This window comes from Selaginella moellendorffii, unplaced genomic scaffold, assembly GCF_000143415.4.
Source record: "Selaginella moellendorffii unplaced genomic scaffold, v1.0 SELMOscaffold_52, whole genome shotgun sequence".
Lineage (NCBI taxonomy): Eukaryota > Viridiplantae > Streptophyta > Lycopodiopsida > Selaginellales > Selaginellaceae > Selaginella > Selaginella moellendorffii.
In genome coordinates this window covers 740,437-763,994 of record NW_003314313.1, presented here as the reverse complement: position 1 = coordinate 763,994, position 23,558 = coordinate 740,437, and the positions used below count along the sequence as shown (strand labels likewise).

At 47.3% G+C, this 23,558-nt stretch overlaps 2 protein-coding genes and 1 long non-coding RNA gene across 4 annotated transcripts; 2 read left to right on the top strand and 1 right to left on the bottom strand.

The window, feature by feature from the left end:
- Positions 1–1,409: 1,409 nt before the first annotated feature.
- Positions 1,410–2,046, top strand: LOC9635228. The gene is made up of 2 exons (XM_002982150.2): positions 1,410–1,508; positions 1,572–2,046. Exons 1-2 carry the CDS (start codon positions 1,449–1,451, stop codon positions 1,875–1,877), a joined length of 366 nt encoding a protein of 121 aa, XP_002982196.1. The 5' UTR covers positions 1,410–1,448; the 3' UTR covers positions 1,878–2,046.
- Positions 2,047–7,597: 5,551 nt separating this feature from the next.
- Positions 7,598–8,077, bottom strand: LOC112350659. 2 transcript variants are annotated; one of them, XR_002993840.1, is made up of 3 exons: positions 8,042–8,077; positions 7,795–7,973; positions 7,598–7,734 (listed from the first exon to the last, which is right to left on the bottom strand). It is a non-coding gene; the product is annotated as an uncharacterized LOC112350659 (long non-coding RNA). The 2 variants fall into 2 exon arrangements; XR_002993839.1 differs by having other exon boundaries at positions 7,598–7,973.
- A 3,167-nt stretch (positions 8,078–11,244) lies between these two features.
- On the top strand, positions 11,245–15,579 carry LOC112350628 (pentatricopeptide repeat-containing protein At5g27110-like). Its single transcript, XM_024687114.1, has 4 exons — positions 11,245–11,255; positions 11,389–11,455; positions 12,680–15,198; positions 15,522–15,579. The coding sequence occupies exons 1-4, from the start codon at positions 11,245–11,247 to the stop codon at positions 15,577–15,579; spliced, it is 2,655 nt and encodes an 884-aa protein (XP_024542882.1).
- Positions 15,580–23,558: the final 7,979 nt, after the last annotated feature.

The following is a 23,558-nucleotide window of genomic DNA, read 5'->3' as shown; positions in this document are numbered from 1 at the left end:
TGAAGAGAAACTTTGCCGCAAAATATGCCCAATGCGGGCATATGCGATCACCATCGTAGTCCACCCTCTCCTGTAAAGAATCAAAGGTTTTTCCCTCCCCAGAAACGCAATTGTCATCGCAAAAGGCCCGTAACAGGATTTTCGAAGAGAAGACATTGGGATCCTGAATCGAGTGAAGGACCTTGATCGCCTCGTCAATGTGCCCAAACCGGGCATGTAGTGATAGCAAGAGGTTACATAAGAATGTGCACTGCCGGAGCTTAGCTCGTCTTTGGTTCCTGAGAATAATCTCTGGCTGCCATAGAGAGAAGAAAGACTTGGTTGACGTGAGACCTGAAGAGTTTGTGTATAAAACGCACCAAGAAGAGCCACATCAAATTCCCATGGACTCAAAGCCTTGTCTCCCACCAAGGAATGGGAGTGACAATACGCATTATGGTTTCCTTTTCTTGGTGGGAGACCTTTCGCAAACAATACGCAATATTATGAACTTCCATGTCTTGTCCGCATGTCTCTGACAAGGCATACCGGAGTCCAGCCGCATTCGGCAATCGTAACTACAGGTAACACTACGTGCTTTCCAGAAGAAAACAATCGATTCTTTTCTCTTGTTTTGCAGCAGGTTTTCTCACTGATAACTCTGTGGAGCCGATCAAAGACGCAGGATTGCTCTCCGGCACCTTCGGTGGAGACCACATCAATCCAAACGCGGCTGCTCATCCGGGCCTCGTCTACGATGCCAAGGCGCCCGAATGCACGGACTTTCTGTGTGGATTGAGGCAGGAAATACGAAACGTCTCCACTTTCGCAAACTTGAAACCATCTATTCCACACGACGACGCAGCAATCTCAACTATCCCTCCATCGCGATCTCTTCGCTCAAAGGAAAGAGGATCATCCACCGGCGAGTGACAAACGTAGACGACGACGCTAGCACGTACCGAGCAACAAGCGTGGAGGCTCCGGTATCTTCTAAATGGCTTGCAAAGATAAAGTATCCTTCATCTTTGGAGGAATTTATGTGCTTTTCGATTTTACGTCTACCAGCAGTGTGGACACACTGGATAATCTTCGCGATTCTATCTATGGGCACGTAGAAATCGATGTCTCCTGGAGTCTCTTCGTAGCGGTCTTGCCCCAAAAAGGTCCCATTTATAGTCTAGCAAATTAAAAGAAACACGCAAACTCATAAAAATGTCACCGTGTATAGCTGGCTGGAACGTTGAAAAATCATAAACTGAGCTAAATTTCAATATTTACGTGTATAGCAATGTAGTCGACGTAGAAATTTTGCATTCAAGCCGCAATGTGGAGTCATTTACTGCTGAGTCGTCAAGATAAGCGTCGCTCCCAGGACTATATAAACAAGGCCTTTCCAGAGCTCAACTCATCTCTAGTTAAAGTTGTTTACTCATTTTCTTCTTGGTTATTTCTTGTTCTATCTCATTATGGCATTTCGCGAGGTTTTCTTCCTGTGTATGCTGGTCTCGACCCTCTCCATCACCCAGGTAAGAAACTCTCATTCGATTGTCCCGCAAGAAGCTCACAATTTGGATATCTTACTCTTACAGGCTTGCCAGTTTTCTCGATCCTGCACTGATATCACCTTCGACAGGAATTCGACCGTGATGAGAGCCATTTGCAGCACATCCAATATGGAAAGGAGGAACGCCTCCATCGATGTGAACAATTGCGTGGGCAGCAGCAATGGTGTCCTCGACTGCTCATCCAACTTTGCCTCACGATGCATCAACATCAGCTTCAATGGGCTCAACGTGGCTGCCCGTTGCAACCGCGGGGATGGCGTTCTCGTCTCTTCCACTCGCAACCTCGACGATTGCATCCAGAACGTCGAGGGAGTTCTCCAGTGCTGCTAGATCCTTTTGGATGATCAAACTATATCCATATGATGAAAGATGAATAACTGAGTGATCTCCCACATGATCTCTCCTTGTTTGGCACGTCTGATCAATAAAACTTACTCACGGAAGTTGTGGGGCTTTTAAGACAGACTGGAAAATATTACTTGTACAACTTTTTTTCAATTTGTATAATGAAAATACTACAAAGACAAATCGATTTATATTAAAGGTATATTATGAGAATTTTAAAGCCTATGATCCCTCCTTATTAATGTGCCGTTTCATCAAGGATTAAAATCATAAATGTAGTCAACATGGGCTTGCTGCTCCTGATCACCAAAGATGATTGACAACACACGATCATACATGTCAAGAATATTGTCTTCAAATACAGGATTATTTTACCTCTGGTTCGGCAATTTTTGGGGTGGAATTGGACAATGACGACCAATCCAGCTGATTAGCAATCTTAGCCATCACTGTAAAAGACAAAAAGTTTAAATCACGTATGAATCAGGTTACGTGCTTGGACAGACACACATGCAAGCGAGTGCAGACATGGACCATGATGTTTCAAAAGAAACACAGAGATCATCAAATCCAAGCGAGGCATATTCAATCGAGATTGAAGAACAGGCGTACCTGTTTCATTCTTCACTGGCCGAGAGGTCACAGTAGCAGCCACCAAGAGGAAGAAGAAGAAAAAACTTAGTGCGCGAGACATGATCTAGAGTTCCTCTTGCAAAGATAATCTATCAAAGAGAGACCGATGATATGATCAGCGTTTGTGTTGATATCGTATATATGCTGCCGAGAAAATGTCAACCACTGAAGAACCGCCACGTCGACATGCAAAGCGGCAGTTTTGACTGGATGGCTGGAAACCAGACTTCCAGTTAGCTTTTCCCTCTCCAATTGTACTGGAATTCACTCGCGATAATTCTTTTCATATGCTAATGTTTATTAACTTCTGCACTTTCAAAATTCTAGAAGCGTTGCCATCAAAATGGCTAGAGCTCCCAAGATCCTGGAGGGACTTCCACTGTTTCCACCCGATCTTTCGTCAGCTTGGAAAGCAGGATAGTTCCGGCACTGCGGTGATTTCACAATGTCTCCAAGGTGACTATCACCATACACATCTTGGTTGCGGTACCACGTCCACAGGGCATGGGTATTGTTCTTCACCTAAAGAGAAAAAGAGCAAAATCAAGAGGTTGAACTCTCGAGGTTACCTCCAATAGGCCGTGACCAAAGCTTCCATCTCGCAGCGCGCTCCATTCCGGCTGCCTGTCCCAGCAGAATTGATTCGCCGCTGGCTCAGAGCCAAAGTTTTGAGCACAAACTCCACCGAATTGGGGTACGTTGTCCTCAGGCTTGGGGCGATCGTCAGCGTCCTCCGTGTCCACTCTCGTTCTAAGGCATGGACCTGGAAGAACACCGAGGATTCCTGTCGAGATCGAGAAGAGAGAGGGATTTACATGGCCATTGAAGACAATGTCGACGCCGGCATTGTAGAGAAGCTCCTCCATTTCGAGACGCATGCACTCGACCTCGCGGTAGTGGGAGCTGTAGCTATTGTACCACGGCGGATGCCACGATCCAGGGCGTGAGGAGCCTGTTGACGCGATCCTCCCAGCATCAGGAAGTGGATGCCGCCGACATCGAACGAGAACTAAAGGCTGGAATTCGATCCAGGAGGCACCGAGAACCTGGCCTTGTATGTTTTGCCCAATGCCTGGGGCTCGATCTCGTGGTTGGCACCTCCTCCATGAATCTGGGAGCAAGGAAATCAGGGATTGGATTGCGGATTTATAGTCTTTCTCTCTCTCACCTCCCCTAGTGATCCCAGTGGGGATGATAAGTCTCCCGGATTGGCGCGTCTGGAAGTGCACAGCTAAAGCAGGGCGATCCAGTGCCATTGGTGATGTATTGATCCGAGTATGTGAGATCGCCCACCATGAGGAGGAGCGAGGGATCGTTTCGGATGACGTGATCGACCGTGGCGCTCGCTTCTCACCTGGAACAGCACAAACAAGGAATGTCAAGTTCTCTCGCTCGAGCTCTGGAAGAGTTACCTCGTCTGCGCTGCTCCGGCTCTCAAACTCTTGAATGTAAGTTGGAGAGCCCTTCGAACAGCACAGTGCCTGATTGCCCGACTTGGGCGATGCATTTGATGACCGAGCCGCAAAAATTTCCCTCCTCCTCGTCTTGTTGGTCATCGAGATCTCGCCTCCCAGAGCAGCAGCAGCAGTAGCAGCCATGGCTTTCCATCCCAAGTGGCTGATTTCTCGATGCCACAAAAGGAAGCTTTAAATCCTCGAAGAAAGAAGAAACTCGTCACCTCACTGGAGGTGTCGCTTGATCAAGCTCATCATGTCCCAGTCCTTCTCTGCGAGAGCTCCAAGCATGAGGATGGACTGCGCGCCGGCTCGAGCTCACCCACCATCTCCGCGGCGCGCTCCGCCCGCTCCACGTCGCCATGCATCCGGCACCCGCTCAGCAGCGTCGTCCAGCCCGTGACGCACTGCTCGAACGGCATCCTCTCCACGAGCTCCTCGGCGTCCTGGCAGCGTCCCCAGCCAGCAGATCCACCAGGCACATATAATGCTCCCACAGCAACTCCACCTCGCTTTCGCAAACAACACGCAATATTGTATTATGAACTTCCATGTCTTGTCCGCATGTCTCTGAGATCGTTGCACTGCTCAAGGCATACCGTCCCGAATGGAGTCCAGCCGCTATCAATTCGGCAATCGTAACTACAGGTAACACTATGTGCTTTCCAGAAGAAAACAATCGATTCTTTTCTCTTGTCACTGATAACTCTGGGGAGCCGATCAAAGACGCAGCATTGCTCTCCGGCACCTTCGGTGGAGACCACATCAATCCAAACGCGGCTGCTCATCCGGGCCTCGTCTACAATGCCAAGGCACCCGAATTCACGAACTTTCTGTGTGGATTGAGGCAGGAAATACGAAACGTCTCCACTTTCACGAACTTGAAACCATCTGTTTCACACAACGACAAATGGCTTCCAGCAATCTCAACTATCCCTCCATCGCGATCTCTTCGCTCAAAGGAAAGAGAATCATCCACCGGTGAGTGACAAACGTAGACGATGACGCTACCACATACCGCGCAAGCGTGGAGGCTCTGGACGGTGTTTCGGTATCGGTGGGAGCTAGCGGTATCTTTGCGAGCCCTTTAGAAGAGGAAGTCCTCCACTAGACCGCCTTAGATCATCAAAGTCGACAGTTTTTAGGGCTCTTCGACAATTTCCTTCGACCCGATTGGGACAAAGCTGGCAACGAGGATGGCAGGTGCCCCACGAACCAGAACCACCACGAATTACCGGGTGTTTTTTCAGGTGGACGTGCAATACGCGCAATACGCCTCCTGTTGCGACTCATTGAGTTTGGGCTACACAATCAGGGGCTACAGCCGGGCAAGGGACGCATGGGCGTTTTGGCATTTCAAGTCGTTGCCCCCACTGCCGCCGGAAGGAGGTTCGGATGATGCGGGATCGGTGTATGGCAGGCTGGACCCGTTCATGTACCGGTCCAAGCTGATGGCAGCAGGCATTGTGGTTGTGGGGAAACACGCTGGTGGTGTGCCCTTCGCAAGGCCTTGCTTCGCTCCAAAGTGGATAATCATCGTGGAGGCGGCCGATGAAGAAGCTGATGAGCAGCAGCTGGAGTGGACGATTGTGTCCAGCATCGATGTGAGAGGCTTGTGCAGGAACGTGGAGCCCCATCACCTGCTTCCTTGCAAACGGGCTAACAACATGCTCTTTCTCCACTTGTTGGACCGACCAGTGGCCTTCAATCTGGACACTCGTGCTCGGCATTTGCACGTCCCTCGTTGGAACGTGAACCGAGAAGAGTCCGTATGGAACGTTGCCTACGTTCCCAGTTTAACTGCTCCGCCTGACAACGACGGCCGGGTAGAGAGTTCGCGGCAAACTGGAACCTGGCCGCCTGGATGCTTTCTGGATATGCCCGGAATGGGCATCTGGACAGAGCCACAGACAGATGTTTCGTTTCGAATTGCCGGTGAGGGATCTGGTTTCGTGGAATGTCATGCTTTCCGCGTAGAACACCAGGATGATGAATTGCGTGGAGGAGGCGATGGCGGTGTTCGAGGAATCCCCGCAGCGGGATCTGGTGTCGTGGAACTCGATGCTAATGTTGTATGCCCGGAACGATCACGCAGACGAGGCTAGTCAGATTTTCGGTGTGATGCCTCAGCGGGACGTATTTCGTGTGTTCTGCTTCTGTAGAGATCTCAAAGGATCGGAGCGCGTCTTTGAAATGATGCCCGAGTGGAGCTCTGTGTCATGGACGGCGATGCTGGCCACTTATGTCCAAGTCGGAGATATGACTCAAGCATCGGCATTTCAGCTGCAGATGACCCGGAAAGGCATTGCTTCTGGCTGGGTATTCCCAGAACGGGTATCCCAGGCACGCCATGGAAACCTTTAGCAAGTTGCCGGACGAGACATGTTTTCTGTTGTCTTTAGCCGGATCGGGAAGCTGGAGGCTGGTAGGTCTTGCTTTGTGAGTCTGATGTTTGATCACGGGCTGAAGCCTACATTATTGCTGCATGATCGATTTGTTAGGGCGGGCGAGTTCTTTGAGAGATGCTGAAGCTCTGCTGCTTAGTATACCTTACCAGCCAGATGAACTGGAATGGGCTTGTCTTTTATCAGCTCTAAGACTCACAAGGACGCCGTCATAGCAGCCAAGTACCTTAACTTAAAACCAAAGTCAAATTTTCATGCCTCTTGCCCTAAATTAATATTGATAAACTATACGATTTTAAAGCGTTCATACGATTTAAACAAAAAGCATTCACGGACTTGGAGAGAAGTCAGCTAAACTAAACTAAAACAAAAAATTAGGGGGTTGCCAGGATTCGAACCTGGGAATAGGTTTATTCCTACCTGGTGACATTATTCCAAGTATAGAACCGTAAAACCTGCTTAACCGGAAATACAGGGAATTAGACATAAGTAGGCCCTAATTTTAGAAGCCTGGCTATGGCGGTGCATTTGTATTCGCGCTTAGAGGAGGCGTCGACCGATCATCCAGGTGAGTTGAGGAATTAGTGAGTGGATCAACAATCAAGAGTGTCTCCTCTCATTCTGGTGGAGAAGAGTGCGGCCCAAGGCACTGAATGCGCTCACCAAGTCGATGCTAGAAGGTGCGGCAGGATTTTTCCTGTTGCACAGCTGGTGCGGCCGGAAAAGTCCTGCTGCCATTTTGGTGCGACCAAAAACTTAAATGTTTTTTAAGTAACATTCAGGACAATTTGAGCTTGTTTTTAAATCGATTTTTAGAAAAATGTATTTTCAGAATTTGTCGAAGATTTGTCTGAAAGTTCCTGACTATTACGCAAGAACGTTGTAAGGGTTGAGAATGCTTTTAGGATCCAAGAGCTTCTTCATGTTCTTCATCAATTGCACCTAGTAAGGGAAAGCTTATCAGAAAAAAACCAAGGAAGTGCTGATTATTTACGGATTTAGGGCTTCTGCTGTAATGAATTGCGTGAGCTTTCGTCTGCACACAACGCTGCCTTTGTGATCTCGATGAGGAGATAGAACAGTTCATTCAGTAGGCAATGGATGACAATACTGATCTATTATGAGTGACTGAAGATCAATTAATAACAGAAAACTAAAAAACGAAGAAGGTTTACCTCATCAAAAGCAAAGGGTTGAGTTCATGGCACCGAGATTCAGTATAATCTGCTTGATTATATATCAAATTGCAACATTCTTGGAAAATTAAAAGATATCCAATTACCTCATCAAACAGAGGAACACTTCCTCCAATTAGTCCAGTGTGACCAACTTGAGAAACCTGATTTACTACTGTAGCAAAGTATTTCCGAAACCTTCATCCACAATTTACAAACTAAATCTAGTTCACACCTGATTCGTGGTATGTGGACGAAGCAGTAGGCGACTAGAACCCTTAGACTTGCGCATCTAGTCGGTGTCCAGTTCATCCTGATCACAACCTTGTATGATTGAACAGAAGAGGAACTCGCATTGAACCGTACCAAAAATGTATTGAGCTCGTATTGAGCTCTCACTCAATCCACCTTGAACTGTACCAAAAACGAAGAAAAATTATCAGAAAAGAACCGGACGAATCCAACGATTATCGGATACATACCAATTCATTGCAGAAGCCTTCCAGCCGGATCTTGAGCGCATTTTCACTGAAAAACCCTAAAGTAGAAGACATTTTATATATTTTTTAAAAATAATTGCACTTTGTTTGAGGGATATTCTTCCTGCTTGAACCGATCACATTCAGCTCGTGAATTTCTTGCTTCTTTTTGTCAAAATTCAAATTTGACTTACCTAGAGTAGTCGTTTGCCGTTTGGGAAGTAATCTCTAAACCTGCATTGCTTGGACCTCGGATTCTGTCGAATCCTCACTCCCATACTTTCAAACAAGTAAATTACAGTGTTTTCGCTGAGGCAAAAAGCATCAGAAATTGCGGGTGAATTCCTGTTCCTTTGGAAGGAATGATAAAATATAAATATTATAGTATTTATTAGATATATTTAATATTCAATATATTTAATATATATTCAAAATATATCATAGCATATATATGGTATTTATGCTGATGCCAGGAGCATGGTGTTACGCTCGGCCTCAAAGTTGGGTGCCACAGCCTGGTTATAAATCTTGACACCTTTCAAGGAACCTGTGAAGAAGGAATTGCCCGAGCGAGAATCCCAACCCAGAAACACCGGGATAGATGCATCCAAGCTCCTCACCACAGTGCCACTTTTAGAAGCTGACAGCTCGCCGTCAATGTAGATCCGCCCCACACCGTTATCACGCACGGCCACAATGTGGTGCCACTCGCCGTCGTTGATGGCAGAAGACGCAGAGAAGTCGAACTGAGTCGCAGAATTCCCATACACAAAGAAGTGAGGCTTGCCATGGACCAAGTAGAGCAAGTATTCGCCATTGAAACCGTTTGTTGTGCTGCTTTGCGGGCTCCTTTGCTGGATGATGATCGCTCGTGAAATTTTACCAGCACTTGGGGGCACCTTCACCCACGCATGGATGGAGAAGGATGTCTTGCCAGACAGAGAGGGTTTTGTTCCTAGCGCCACCTTGCCAGCGCCGTCGAAGGTAAGTCCGCCGTCGGGATTCCACGTCGTTGATCCCTCGATGCTCCCGGTTGCTCCGTTCCAGGACGAATCCTTTGCAGAGACTCCACTCTTGTCATCCAGCTTCCACCATGCCACGAGAGCTTCTGGCCAGGTGCTGAGATACCCGATCTCTTCCTGTTCTAGAGCTCGGCTGTAGATCTTTGCCCCCATCAAGGAACCCGTGAGGAATGAGGTGTTGTCGCGCGCATCAGCACCCATGAACACGGGGATAGTTACATCCAAATACTTGATGTCGCCGCTAGCAGAGGCCGATAGCTTGCCATCGATGTAGATCTGGCCCTCGGCCTGATCACGAACGGCTACGATGTGGTGCCATCCACCGTCGTTGATGGCAGCTGAGGCAGAGAATCTGAATTGATCTCCGGAGTCCGAAAACACCCAGAACCGGGGCTTGCCTTCAAACAGACTGAGCTGATATCCTCCGTCGGAGCCACTTGTGATGCTGCTCGGTGGACTCCTTTGCTGGATGATGACTTGTTCTGAAGTACTGGTAACATATATCCACAAGGCGATGGAGAAGGATGTCTTGCCTCTGATGGAGGGACTTGCGCCGAGTGACACCGTCCCTGCACCTCCAAAGGAAAGCCCATTGCCGTTGTTCCAGGATCCTCCTTTGAGTTCCCCATTCGCTGCATGCCCAGACGAATCTTGCACTTTCGAGCCGCTCGTCTCATCCATCTTCCACCAGCCCAGGAGAGAAGCGGGACGGAGGGTTACATATCCTGTGGAGCTTCTCAAGAGGGAATTCTGGATAGTGTACTTGAGATGGTCGAGGAACAATCCTGCTGCCAAAGACGGCGTGTAAGTAATCTGGTTCCTGCTAGAGTTTGAGATGCTAGTGGCACTACCCAAAGCCGAAGGAGACTGGACCGAGGCGATCGTGAGTGATTTGACGTCGGCATCCAGATCGTTGGCCAGAACGTCCAGGCTCATGAAGCAAGTGCAACAGGTGCAATTCTGCGGGATGTCGATCGCATCCATATTCGCACGGGGTGGACGGGCAACCGTAATGTTGCTTGCAAGGCGAGGAACACCAGACTTGTAGCGCAGGATCTTGGCAAGCTCGGAAGACGAGAAACGGGAGAGCTGGTTGTCGGACATGATAGTCGGTCCCTCGGGCCGTCCACCACCTTCGTAGTGGCTAGATCCCCAGTTGTGACCAGCCTCGTGCCGCCAGATGACCGTGAAATCTCCGTTTGCAGTAGCGCTGATGGCCGAGTATCCCACCGGCTTAGCCGCCGTTGCTACCCATGCCAGGCCTCCGTTAGCCCGAGGATGGGCAACCAAACAGAGCTTGTGAGTGTTCCCTACCACAGAAGCAATGGCACCGCTCCATTGTTTCTTCACCCTGTCGAGCAGGACTCCGGTCTTGGGGTTTTCATATGGATCTTGGGACTGACTTGCACGGATCACCACTTTCCCAATCGTGTGAAGAATGGAAGCATCTCGGAGGAAGGGCATATTCGCAGACAGGATGGAGAACTCTGCCATGTTCACTGTGTTCTCGACGCTAGAACCTGTTGAAAGGTAGTACAAGTAAGTAGCATCCACTCCGACTTCCGCTACGAAGAGTACAGCGTCGGATTTGGAAGCAGGAACGAGGCTGGTTGGCCACTGGGGATTCGAGTTCCAACCCGTGGTTCCCCTCACCGAGGCCTCGCCTCCGGTGCTGCTCCACTCCACCCCGTTCTCGAAGCTGATTCGACAAAGCAGAGTTCCGTTGACCTTGAGCAAGGCCGTGGCCATGGCACCGGGGTGGTCTCTTACTGAACCCAGGTACGTACGAGAAGGCGGGATGTTGTCGTATGAGAGAAAGCTGCCAGTGTCATTCTGCACTAGCACGCCAAAGTTGGGACTGCGGATTGAGAAGGGCTTCAAGTCCACCGTCACTTTGTCCCCGCCACTGCTGATGGTTCGAACCAGATCATCCTTCTGCTCGGCACTTCTTGCGACTAGGAAGAGCAGAAGAAGAGTGATGAGAACAAGACGAAACATTTTCTTGGATCTGCAGAGAAACGAATGCAAAGTGGGTTTTATAGTCGCTAGTTTGGCTGGCCTGATAGTGACACTGGGCCCAAGCGAAGGCTGTGCGCCACATATATTGATATACGCTCACAGCCACGCTCGCATATCTGATATATGTCACCATATGTCACAGACTCGAGTCGCGACATGCCCGACATGACTAACGGGTACGTCTATATTCGATTCTCTAGATATTTTCCAAAGTTTGGACTCCGTAGACCTAATAAACATAACTTGACAACAAAAGTACTGACTACTTTTTGAGACGTGTTTGTGAGTTTGATGTGGATGGACGGGTAGGTGGCACATATATCCAGGTCAGCGCTGCTTATCATCTAGATCTGTGGTGAGAGCTTGGGATCTTCAGGTACTTAGATACGAATATCTTGCATTGCTCCAGTGCCGCTTTCAAAATGACCAGCACTGATCTTCAAATCCAGCAAACCAGCAGAGAAATAAACACTTGACAAGAAATCACAAGTTCCTTTTTAAGTTGGGAGGCTTGATTCGCTGGGCAAGACGTCCAACATGAACTTGGCCATGATTGGCTTAAACACACAAGGCCTATCAAGTTTGAATGTGTAAGCGCCGGGATTGACAGATGATTGACGTAAACCTTCCAAGCAAAACAAACAAGTTCACGTCAGGTGCTTAATCCCACTAATATACACCCATGCCAGTGTGTAATCAACCTGGTACAATCCTCAGCTCTTGTAGCGCTGGTGAGCCAAACGTGCATCTTACCGTGCTTTGGCAACGTGGCAGCAAAACTACCACCTCCATTCGAAATGAGCCACGTGGCATAAAGGCCGCATCTCGCCACGTGGCCGGGTCACGGTGAGTGAATGCAAAAAATATTCTATAGAATATCTGAATATTTAAAAGATGCTTTAAGAATCTTTTCTTTTTTTTAGGTTTTTTAAGTTTGTAGCTGACAAACGCGTTTGGAGCATAATTTGGCGTTTGCAAACGCGCACCTTCTTCATGCTTGGTGTTTGGCTTCAGCTTTCGGAGAGCAGAAAAAAGACTGTTAGAAGCTTGGAACTTGGAAGTGGTTTTCTGATAAAAATTAAATCTTTCTTGGCTGTGAACAATGGTAACTGACTACTACACAGAAAATTTTTGGCTGTTTTTAAAAAATAATATTTTTCCGATGTAAAAAAATAAACAATACAGTCTAGAGTATCATTTACATCGTTTAGACATGATATATCGTGTATATAATTTTTGTTTATATCGTTTTCATTTGGAAATTCTATGTGCCCAAACGAAGTTGCCAGAAATTCCCAATAAGGTTTTTTGATGTCGTTCCTGGTTCTCAACAACAGTAGATCACATACAGAAAATTTCTGACAGTTTTGAAAAATGATATTTTTCCGATGTAAAAGAAATAAAAAATACAGTCTATAGTATCATTTACATCACTGAGTTCTCAATAATGGTTCGTATATCAAAAGAAACTAAAACGCGCCACATCAAATTCCCATGGACTCAAAGCCTTGTCTCCCGACATTGCGATTCCTCGTGTTACTTTGCGAAGAGGATGGAAGGAGCCCTAAAGTGCCCTAAAGGAAGATCTTCGGAATTTCAGGGTTCTTCGACAAAGATTCTTTTGGCGCTCGACGGATGGATGCATTTCCTTCGACCCGCGCTCCACAGGTACTGCCACAGATTGGGACAATGCCGGGGTCACAGCACAGGGTGCTCAGCGGAGCTCCTTTCGGGGTTGAAATCCTGCGGGAGCTCCAAGGATTTAGAGAAGGGAAGGGTGCTCCACGATCGCGCCATCCAGAGCGGGGTTTGCTCCAATCTCTACGTTTCTTGCAGCTTGATCGGCATGTATGGGAGGTGTGGCAGCCTGGTTGAGGCGAGGAGGGTGTTTGACAGGATGCCTTGCCACAATGTAGTGGCCTGGAACACTTTCATCTTGGGACACGCAGAGAATGGCGAAGAATCTCGTGCTCTGGAAGCCTTCTCATGGATGGAAAGCCAAAGTTGCGCACCGGATTCCGGGACATTCTTTGCAGCGCTCAAGGCTTGCTCTGCTCTAGCGGTCAGAGAAGAAGCGAGACTCATCGGTGGGAAGATGATCAAGCTGGAAGCTCTGGAACAAGGCATGAGAATCCACTCTCGAGCTAAGAGAAGCGGCAAAGATGATCACGTAGCGAGCTCGCTGGTGGAAATGTACGCATACTGTGGAAGAATGGTGGAAGCACGCATGGTTTTCGATAGAAGCTCCCGGCACAGTGTCATCTCGTGGACTGTTCTAGTGCTCGGGTACGTAGCAAACGGGGAGAGTGAGCTAGCACTCGAGGGTTTTGGCAGTATGGGAGCTGGAGAGATCAAGCCGGATGGTCGATGCTTTGGCGCAGCAGTGAAAGCTTGCTCCGATTTGGCTGGGAGAGAAAAGTGGGGAGAAGCTTTGGATGGAACGGCTGTGAAAGTTAGCACTCTGGGAAAAGGGAGAGGAATCCATCGCCAAGCGAGACGAGTGCTGGATGTTTTCCTGGGAAATGCTCTGGTGGATATGTTTGCGAAGTGTGGGAGCATGGCTGATGCCCGAGGAGTTTTCGACAGGATGCCTTGCCACAATGTGGTCTCGTGGAACACGCTACTGGTGGGATACGTAGACAATGGAGAAGCAGAGCTGGCGCTGGAAAGCTTTGCGTCCGCTACTACAGCGGATTCCTTGACGTTTGTCGCAGGTTTGAAGGCCTGCATTGGATTAGCAGCGAAAGAAGAAGCCACAAGCTTTGAAGGGAAGATGGTGAAAGTGGATTCTCTGGAGAAGGGGATGGCGATTCACATCCAGGCCGCGGAGAAAGGATACGAGAGGGACGAGTTTTTGTCGAACACTCTCGTGGACATGTATGCCAAGTGTGGAAGCATGGTGGAGGCTGAGAGAGTTTTCAGGAGCATGCCTTGCCACAGCCTGGTGTCGTGGACGGTGCTCATGCTGGGATACGTGGATAACTCCCAAGCAGAGGTAGCTTTGGATTTGTTTTCTCAGATGAAAAACAGTGGCCTCGTTCCAGATGCTATGGCTTTAGTTGCTGTGTCGAAGGCCTGTCTCGGCTTGGCGACCAAGGAAGGGGCCGTGGAGGTTGATGGAAAGCTGGTCAAGCTGAAATGCTTGGAGAGAATACTGGCTCTTCATGGAGACTCGAGAAACTACTTTAAGACGGACGTGATCTTGGCGAGCACCTTAGTCGACGCTTACGCGCGAAGTGGAAGCCTGATGGATGCTCGAAGAGTTTTCGACCAGATGTGCTCGCACGACGTCATGTCGTGGACTTCGCTGGTTCTGGCCTGTGTCGATTGCGGAGAGGAAGACACGGCACTAGAGCTGTTCCAACGTATGATATGCGAGGGGCATGCGCTCACGTCTTCGAGCATTGTCACAGCAGCACTCAAGGCTTGCATCCGCGTCGCTGCAAGGGAAGAGGCCACTCAGGTGGATGGAAAGGCTGTCAAAGTTTCGTCACTGGAGAAAGGGATTGCTATCCATTGCCCGGCATCCAAACTCCTTCGACACTGGGACTTCGTTTTGGACAGCAGTTTGATGGAGATGTATGCCAAGTGTGGGAGTCTGGTGGACGCCCAGCGAGTTTTCGACAGCATGCCACACCCTGATGTAGTCTCGTGGACAGTGCTCATGTCGGGGTACGCGGAATGTGGTGATGGAAACAAAGTTTTGGAGCTCTTTGTGGGAATGAAACTGAAACTCGGTCAGGCCTGCTGTGCTCTAGATGCTCGAGTCTTCGTCCCCGTGCTCAAGGGAAGCTCTTCTGTGGGATCGCTGGAAGTCACTAAAGCCATTGTTGGGGAAGTATACAGATATGGAGCCGAGAAAGACATTGTGCTCTCCAACAGCATGGTGGACGTGTTTGGAAAAGCCGGAAGTATGAACGACGCACAGCAGACGTTTGACGCAGCTCAAACTCGAGATCTGATAGCATGGAACGCTCTAGCAGCTGGATACAGCCGCCAGGGCGACGCCGAGAAGGTCCTGGATGTCTTTCACCGGGCTGTGGACGACGAAGGAGTGCGCTCACTTGGAGGACACTCCTGGCTGCTTGCCGGACGTGGAGAGATGTGGAGACCGGAAAGGTGGCATTCGAATCGTTCGTGAAGATTGACGACAGAGACATGGCAGAGGCATTAATAAATACACAAACTTCACAGGGGCATTTTTGTAATTTTCAAACTTCTGGGAACCTTTTTGTAAATACAATATCTTTAGGGGTGTTTCTGTAATTTTCCCTAGATTAATCAACTAAATTAAGCTCATGGAAGTTTATTGGGCTAATTTAATGGTAGGTGGGAATAGGTCCTAAATAATTTGCCTCTCAAAAATATCTTGTTAAAGTTTCTAACAAAACTTGGCCTAAACTGTGTATTTCTGAAAAGCAGAATTTAGTTTTTTGTGGCAGGTCGGAAGTGTATGATGGATTGGATGATCCCCAACATGGCACATTGACCACCTGTTGACCTACACAAACCTATTCGTTGATGTGGCACATTGTGTGCTCAAAGGAGGGCTTTGGTTTTAATTTTTGAATTTAAAAATTAATTGTGTGAGTGCTTGGAATATGGAAAGGGAATACAGAAAATATGCATATCAATTAGCCCAAAAACTCTAGCTTATATACAAGAGTAAGTGGTCCAGATTGAAACCAATTCGATAACTCAAAATCCAATTACACTAATATTAATATACAACATCATAGCTGTACACTTGGACCTCACATCATTCCCTTCTCTCGGAATAATGGAAAACCATCAGGGTTCTCTTGTAGATGGGCTGGGATTTGGAGGAACATTAGGAGGAGGCATTGGCAGATCTATATGTGGTATTATTTGCTCCTAATCCCTTTGTATGAAGCATTTCAACCACTACACATGCACAATCTCTAGAGGATTGGCCTGTTAGACATCATGCCAAACCTCATAAAAACTTGCCACAACATCTGATACGGTTCTTTCCATTTAGCAAGGAGCCCTTTAGATAAACCACATATCGTAAGATGGGGAAAACGGACTAACACCAAGTCATCCATTTTGTATTCCGCATATGGATGATGATGGGAGTTGTAACGCCATTGTTGTCCCACTTGTACGTGACCTAAGTGTTCAATAGACTCTACTCGGACAAGTGGAAGAATGCTTGTCAAATACTGATCTTATAACCTAGAATTAGCAGCTCGTGGCAATCGCAAAGGTAAACCCAACTCCATTGGTAATATTAGATCATGATCATATAGGAGTTTTTATGGTGAAGTACCAAGAGAACTTTACACCCTTATGACATATGCATACTAAAGAGACGGCAAACAACCATCCCAATCCGAATGCTTAAAGTTCACATACTTCACGATCATCCCTTTGAACGTTCGAATGTGCCGTTCTACCAGACCGTTTGATTGTGGATGATAAGCATTCATGAAAGTGTGATATATCCCCAACTGAGACGTCAAAACATGAAATGCCTCAACCATAAATGTAGGACTATTATCCGAAAGAATCCGCTCCTGACAAGAATGCTGGAACACCACTCAATTGAAGGGGAAGTATCCAACAGCAGTTGCAGAGGCACTAGCAAGAGCACTAACTTCCACCCAACGAGTCAAATAGTCAGAAGCAATAATAACATACTCATTGCCGGTAGTCGATCGTGGAAAAGATCCCATAAGATCAAACACCACCAACTCAAATGGATGAGAAACTGCAATTGACTCCAACTGTCCTTCCGCAACACAAGGGGGAGTATTACGAGCTTGGCACCAAACGTAACTACGCATGTACAGGATAACATCAAGTTGCATTTCCGGCCAATAGAAAGACTTGTGCAGCTTCTTGGTCATACGACGATGTCCCATATGGCTACCTAGAACAAAAGAATTGTGGTAGGCATGGAGAAACCGCGGAATAAAGACAGAAGGCACCACCAGCCGTAAATGATCATTAAGATCCGTCCCCACAAAATAAAGAAGGCCATCTTCAAGATGATATTGAGAATATAAATGCCGGAATGGCAAGTCATCAACAAATGATGTAAGATTCTAGTACATGCATTTTGCATCGTGATTTTCACACAAAGGCATTTCCTGAGTCAGAAATTGAGATTAGGATTTCTCTCGGTCTAAATTCCTGACTTGGATGACTGGGCATGTAGTGGTTATATAGGCTGGTGATAGCATGCCAAACCTATCCCCTTTCTGTCTTTTTATATCCTTGGCCATAATAACATACACTCCACTTGCTCAACATCTACTCTTCTCTTCTATGCCTATCTTGCTCATTGCCTTTTAGGGATCAAGGCTGTGAGATGTGCATCAATCTCAGCATCAACATCTTTGCAACAACACATGGCTAAGTATTTCTTTCCCTTTTATGTTTGGATCTAGTTTAGATTAGAGAGGATTCACAAGATCATTGTAGAGGTGATTTTGTAGTTCTCCAGATTCTCAAACTCATCTCAAAGCCTTCATATCCATAGCTCAAGTTTTTGAGCCTCATGAACCTCATCAAAAGAAAGTAGATCTTGCTCTACACCTTGCGGACACTAAACATTGAGTACAGCAACTGCCGATGGCATAGAATCCTCATCTAAAAAATCCACAAATGCTGGAACAACAAGCTCATTAAAACATGAGAAGAGAGTGTAGAAAGAAGAAGAGCTCGAGAAAGGGCATCAGCATTAGCCATAGAACTCCCAGGGCGATGAATAACATAAAAATCATATATCTGAAGCTTCAAAGCCCACTGAGCAGTACGACTAACCAGGTTCTTTCGGTTTAATAATGAAATAACGGCAACATAATCACCTTTAAGTAACGTTTGAGAACTATGTAGATATATATGAAATTTTTTGAAATCCTAAACTGTTGCTAAACACTCTTTTTTTGTTGTGGAGTAGTTCACCTCTGCTGGTTGTAACATACAACTTATATATGCAATGGGATGATGCTGACCAGGCACACTCGGGCTCCCTTGCATCAACACACCTCTAAGACTAATATCACAAGCATCCACACACAAAATAAAAGGTTGAGTGTAGTCAGGATATACCAAAATTAGAGGAGTCATCAACAGCCCTTTGAGATCCACAAATGCCCACTCACAATCCGGAGACCAAATGACAGATGACATTGCTAACTTCAGCAACGCTTGCAACGATGTAGTGCGGTCAGAAGGATGATCCACAAAATGACCAAGATATTGTACCTTGCCTAAGAAGCACTACACATCATTCACACATTTTGGAGTAGGGAACTTTAAAACAACCACAAGTTTGTCAGGATTAACTTGCAAACTCTCACAAGAAATACGGTACCCAAGGTAAGTTGTGTCCTTAGACCCAAACACACACTTCGACTACTTCAATTTTAAGCCAATGTCCCATAGCCGATCCAACACTTTACAAACATCATGAATATGCTCCTCCCATGTCCCCTCCAAGTGAATTAAGACATCATCAATGAAGTCAACAATGCCTTTGGATTGTGGCATATCATAAAGAACCTCGTCCATCATCCGCTGGAAAGTTGCTAGAGCATTGTTCAAACTAAACGGCATCACCAAGAACTCGTACAAACCAAACGATGTATGAAAAACAGTTTTAGGAATATCTTCTTTGGCCATCGGTACTTGCCAGTACCCAAAGGCAAGATCTAGCTTGGTGAACCAACGAATTCACCCTAGACGATCTAAAAGATCAGCAGTGTGAGGAAGAGGGTACATATCCGGGATCGTCACTTTATTTAACAAACGATAGTCAATGCAGAAACAAATACTCCCATTAGGCTTCGTCACAAGATAAGGTTCAAATGCCTAAGGACTCCACGACTTCTGAATAACACCCTTCTCTAACATCTTCTTGATATTTACATGTAAAATCTTGATTTCTTTAGGTGACTGATGACGAACAAGAACCTTGATTGGACGCGCATCCCCGATTGGAATAGGATGACATGTGGCAATCTTGGCCCCAAACGATAGGTCAAAAATAAAGAGATCAGAATACTCATTCATGAGCCGGTCAACCACTGCAACACAAAGATTATCGAAGGGATCTGAAAAGGGAAGAGCAAAGAAAGATGGAAACATACGAAGGAGTGGGGGGACAAAAGTAATGGAAGCAGAGGTAGAAGTAGAGGGATGAAGAGGTATTGAAGTGAGAGGAATAGATGAAATATAAGGTAGGATAAGACAAAGGGGAGAAGCCTCAAAGTCACACTTGGCATTATTGTACTACAATCAATCCATACCAAGGATGAGGTTAAAAGCTTGACTATAACCCAAGCTCGAGATCACTTGCACGCACAACTAGGTTTGCCTCATCTCGTGCACATGCATGTGTATGGCCATTGCTATAAAGAATAAAAATTGGCTCCACTACATAATGCAAGTGTAAATAGCAACATATGGCAATAGATCGAGCAATAGAAGATAAGCTTGAACCTGTATCAACCAACACGGAGAAAATAATAGGAGACCTCTTGTTATAAAAATGAGCTTGGAAAGTAAATATTGGATGAACTGGTGCCGAATGAATCCCTTGATGATACTTTTGAAAGAAAGATGGAGGAATCACTGACTTATTCGTGTAAGGTCCCTCCATTACTGTGAGAAACAAAATCCCTAGGCCCCAAAGTGGAGCCGGAAGGGTGCCATGTGGTAGTGGCCGAAGCAAAAGCCAAACGAGTGTAACACGTTTGGACTAAAAGCTCTGACTTGGAAGGTCGAGAGTGGGAGTGGAACTCCCAACAAAGTGCTCGAGGAACAAACACGAAGCGAGCAATAAGCGAGGCTCCAAAAAGGGACCCGAAAGGACCAACACATGACACGTGGAAGTGTCCGAGATGGAGTCCGAGATGGACCCGAGTTGGAGTCTGAGGTGGAGTCCGAGTTGGAGTTCGAGGTGGAGTCCAAGATGGAGTCTGAGATGGACCAAAACGGAGTCCGAGATGGAGTCCAAGGTGGAGTCCGAGATGGAGTCCGAGGTGGAGTCCGAGGTGGAGTTCGAGATGGACCGAGACGGAGTCCGAGATGGAGTCCAAGGTGGAGTCCGAGATGGACCCGAGTTGGAGTCTGAGATGGACCAAGATGGAGTCCGAGATGGAGTCCGAGGTGGAGTCTGAGATGGAGTCCGAGATGGACCCAAGATGGAATCCAAGATGGAGTCCGAGAAGGACCCGAGATGGAGTCCGAGGTCAAGACTAAGACTGGGACCGAGATCGAGACCGAGACCGAGACCGGGACCAGGACCGAGACCGGGACCGAGACCGAGACCGAGGCGGAGGCCGAGACCAAGCCCGAGTCCGAGTCCGAGTCCGAGTCCGAGTCCAAGTTCAAGTCTGAGAGGGTGAAAGCCCAAAGCGTTCGTCTCCCAGACCCTGGGGGGTTTGGTGAGCTCCAAAAGTATAGTAAGGGGGAGGACTGCAGTGGAGCCAGTTTGGCCAGGAAAGGCCAGTTTGGCCTAGGAAGGCCAGACCCAGTGTTGGGTGATGAACTGACCACTGAGAAGTCCAAGACTAGAGTGAATACGGACCGACAAGCGGGGTAGCTTGGTGAAGTGTTCAAGAGCCGGCTCTAGTTCCCCCGGGAGATCGACTGGCCGATGCTCCCAGTCCAAGTGCGGGTGGCACTACCTACTTGGATACCAGGCGTGGCTCAATGGAACCTTGCTCTAATCCCATGGATAGAGCACCTAAAAGCGGAAGGCGGGGAGAGTACCCACAGGGCTCGCGTAGGCCCACGGTGTTCCGAAATGTTGTCCTAGAGTCCCAAATGGGGGAAAGGAGGAAGAGTAGTCCTCTAGTGTAGTGACTAAGGATACAGTCACATGGTGAAGAAGTCCTGGAGGACCATGGGACTTAGTGGTCGGGCCTGTGGTCCTAGATCGAGTGGCAGTGTTAGCGAACATGGCCATGGACAGAAAAGGGGCTTGGTAGGAACTAATGAAGGGATATTGGGGAAGGCTATTCCCCATATCTATGGGTATCCTAAGGATGCTGAGGAGTGGATCTGGGATGACCACTCGTGGTCGGATGGCCCCGTCTTGGAGAGACGGGTTTGTGATGCAAGTGGTATTGGACCACTAGTTTGGCAAGGTGAATAGGCATGGCCTTAGTGTAATAGGCCGGTATGTCAGTGGTACATTTGGGTGTTGGTCTTGGGACTGGACATGTGGAGCACTTGGACTAAGTGTAAGGGATGAGTGGCATGGGTGTCATTCTCGAGGCTAGCAAGTCCCAAGTCCTGAATTGGACTTGAGGAGGTTGTGAATGAGACTCCTCCAAGTGGTCGAAGGTGTGGTTAAGTGATTAAAGTAGAATGGAAAAATTAGTCGCTTACAACTTGGTATCGGAGTTGTTCCTTAGTCCGACTTTTATTGGTGCTGAAGTATATCACCACTAGTGTTGGCATCGGAAAGTCCTAGGAGTGGGCTTGTCCTTGAGGAGTAGCAAGTCAGGAAGACATGGCTCTCCACTATAGTTCACATGTGAACTTGTAGGCAAGGTGGTGGATAGAAAAGGGCCAATAAGGGAATGACTTTGGGATCTTGGGAACAGTATAAGGGTTTCCTTAGAGAGTTGAGGATGTGATCTAGATGAGCATTTGACGTAGAAAACGGGGTAATATAATTGTGGTAAACAACTATAGTTGGGATCATGGAAAAGATGCAGACTCCAAAACAATAAAGGAGTCACAAGATTACCCTCATATAGTTGAGGCTGGTGCTCATAACTTTGAGACCGGAATTGATGACCATGGGAGGTCAAACACAGAAGAGGACATAAGTCCTCAAAATGGTAGACGGGGCTACCTCTAATAAATGCTGGAACAACCCAAGGAGTTTGGGGGTGTACTTAGAGATGAGTTGGTATTCTCAGCACATGGACAAGTAGTCCTAAGGGGCAAAGGTTGCCCCAGAGAACAAAATCAAGTGTCAGAGTAACACTTGTGAAAATAATCCTTGTGAGTGAGGACATGAATGCAAGAAGTGTATTCCAGTGAGCTAGTGCCCCACAAGTAGGACCTTACGGGTCTGTGGATTACCCAAGTTCAAAACTATTGGATGACTCAAGTAGAGTCAAGGAATGGTCCTAAGGACTGATGGAAGCATTTGGACTGAGGTGTGTGGTACTTCACGAAGGATGGGGGGTTCATAGGATCCAAGGATGAGAACAGAGGGTATTTCATCGATGGCAAAATGTGCCATGCTAAAGCCGTCGGAAAGGTGTTCCCAAAAAGAAAACAACTTTGACACAAAGTTGTGTGTGACCTCTATGGTGCAGTGCTAACGGATGGTTGGCATGAGAAAGAGCGGTATTGGTCTTGGCAAAGACTTAGACACAAAGAAGAAGTGTCATAGAGGTAGGCTCGTGGAGCCAATAGTGGGGAGACACCAAATGTGCCAAGGTGTGATACCTTGAGGTTATGTTGGTGGGTTCATAAGAATCCTTTGCCGAAGGGAATCCCAACGGAAATGGGAATGGCATAGCCTAAGCTGGAAGGCATGCAGTTAGAGTGTGGTGGCCCAGAATAATGATGGAGGTGTGGAAGCACCAAGCAATGAGTTGTAGGACTTGACAACTATGAGGCAACTAAGCAAAAGGTGCTAAATAATTGGTTAAACTGGTAGAAGGTAGCTATCTAAGACTTCTGGGAAAAGGAAGTTAAATATACCCTTATAAGGGATAAATTGCTTATGTTGCGATATAGTGAGTCAATATCGAAAAAGAGAATGCTCATTGTCAAAGGGGCCATCATTGGGACACCCAAACACTCTAGAACACCTGGAGGTGGTGTTTGATATCACGAGGGCAATAGATAAGGCCCAAAGGACTAAGTCCTAGCGAATGATGGATAGAAGGTGCTATCTAAATGTCCAAGGTGGTGGAGACGGGAGAAGACTGTCTACCCGAATTGGACAAAGCCAAAAATGGAATTTTGGCAAGGCTAGTGGTGGGCATGTAAGGGCCCATAAGCAACAACGTTAATCCCAGTGTGTGGGATTATAAGGTGAGCATACCCGGATTGAGGAACCACTCCCTAGGCTATTGGGTAGGTTCATCCCCAAGAATACTTGCTAAGGCATGATAGAAAGTGCAAAGTTATCCTCCTGGTCTGGAGGAGAATGACCAAAGGAAAAGTGTGAAGCCAAAAGCAAGAAGTAAGGGGATAGAACTGAACCATAGGGATCGAAGGGCATAACTAAGGTTGGTTATGCCAGCTGAGAGTGGAGAATCAAGTGGGGGCTCAAGGGTGTTGTCGCTAGCAACTGTGATGCCATGGAGAGTCTAAAATATGGAACTGTCCATGTTAGACTATATGGTAATTAGAAAGCTTGCAAAAAGGGAGGCCTTAGCAACTAAGGGACAGAGTTCCTGCAAGGTTCCCAAAGATGATTCTAGGTAGCTTAGTACCTAGAAAGGCCAAGTGTAAATGGTTCATGGAACGCG

What these genes read in the sequence shown, in the direction of transcription:
- LOC112350628 (XM_024687114.1), top strand. An exon ending in TGAGAGCTTGGGATCTTCAG is followed by an intron (nt 11,456 to 12,679) that starts GTACTTAGATAC and finishes TCGGAATTTCAG; the next exon opens with GGTTCTTCGACAAAGATTCT. An exon ending in GAGATGTGGAGACCGGAAAG is followed by an intron (nt 15,199 to 15,521) that starts GTGGCATTCGAA and finishes TTTTTGTGGCAG; the next exon opens with GTCGGAAGTGTATGATGGAT.
- LOC9635228 (XM_002982150.2), top strand. Translation starts at nt 1,449, where the DNA reads ATGGCATTTCGCGAGGTTTTCTTCCTGTGTATGCTGGTCTCGACCCTC. An exon ending in CGACCCTCTCCATCACCCAG is followed by an intron (nt 1,509 to 1,571) that starts GTAAGAAACTCT and finishes TTACTCTTACAG; the next exon opens with GCTTGCCAGTTTTCTCGATC.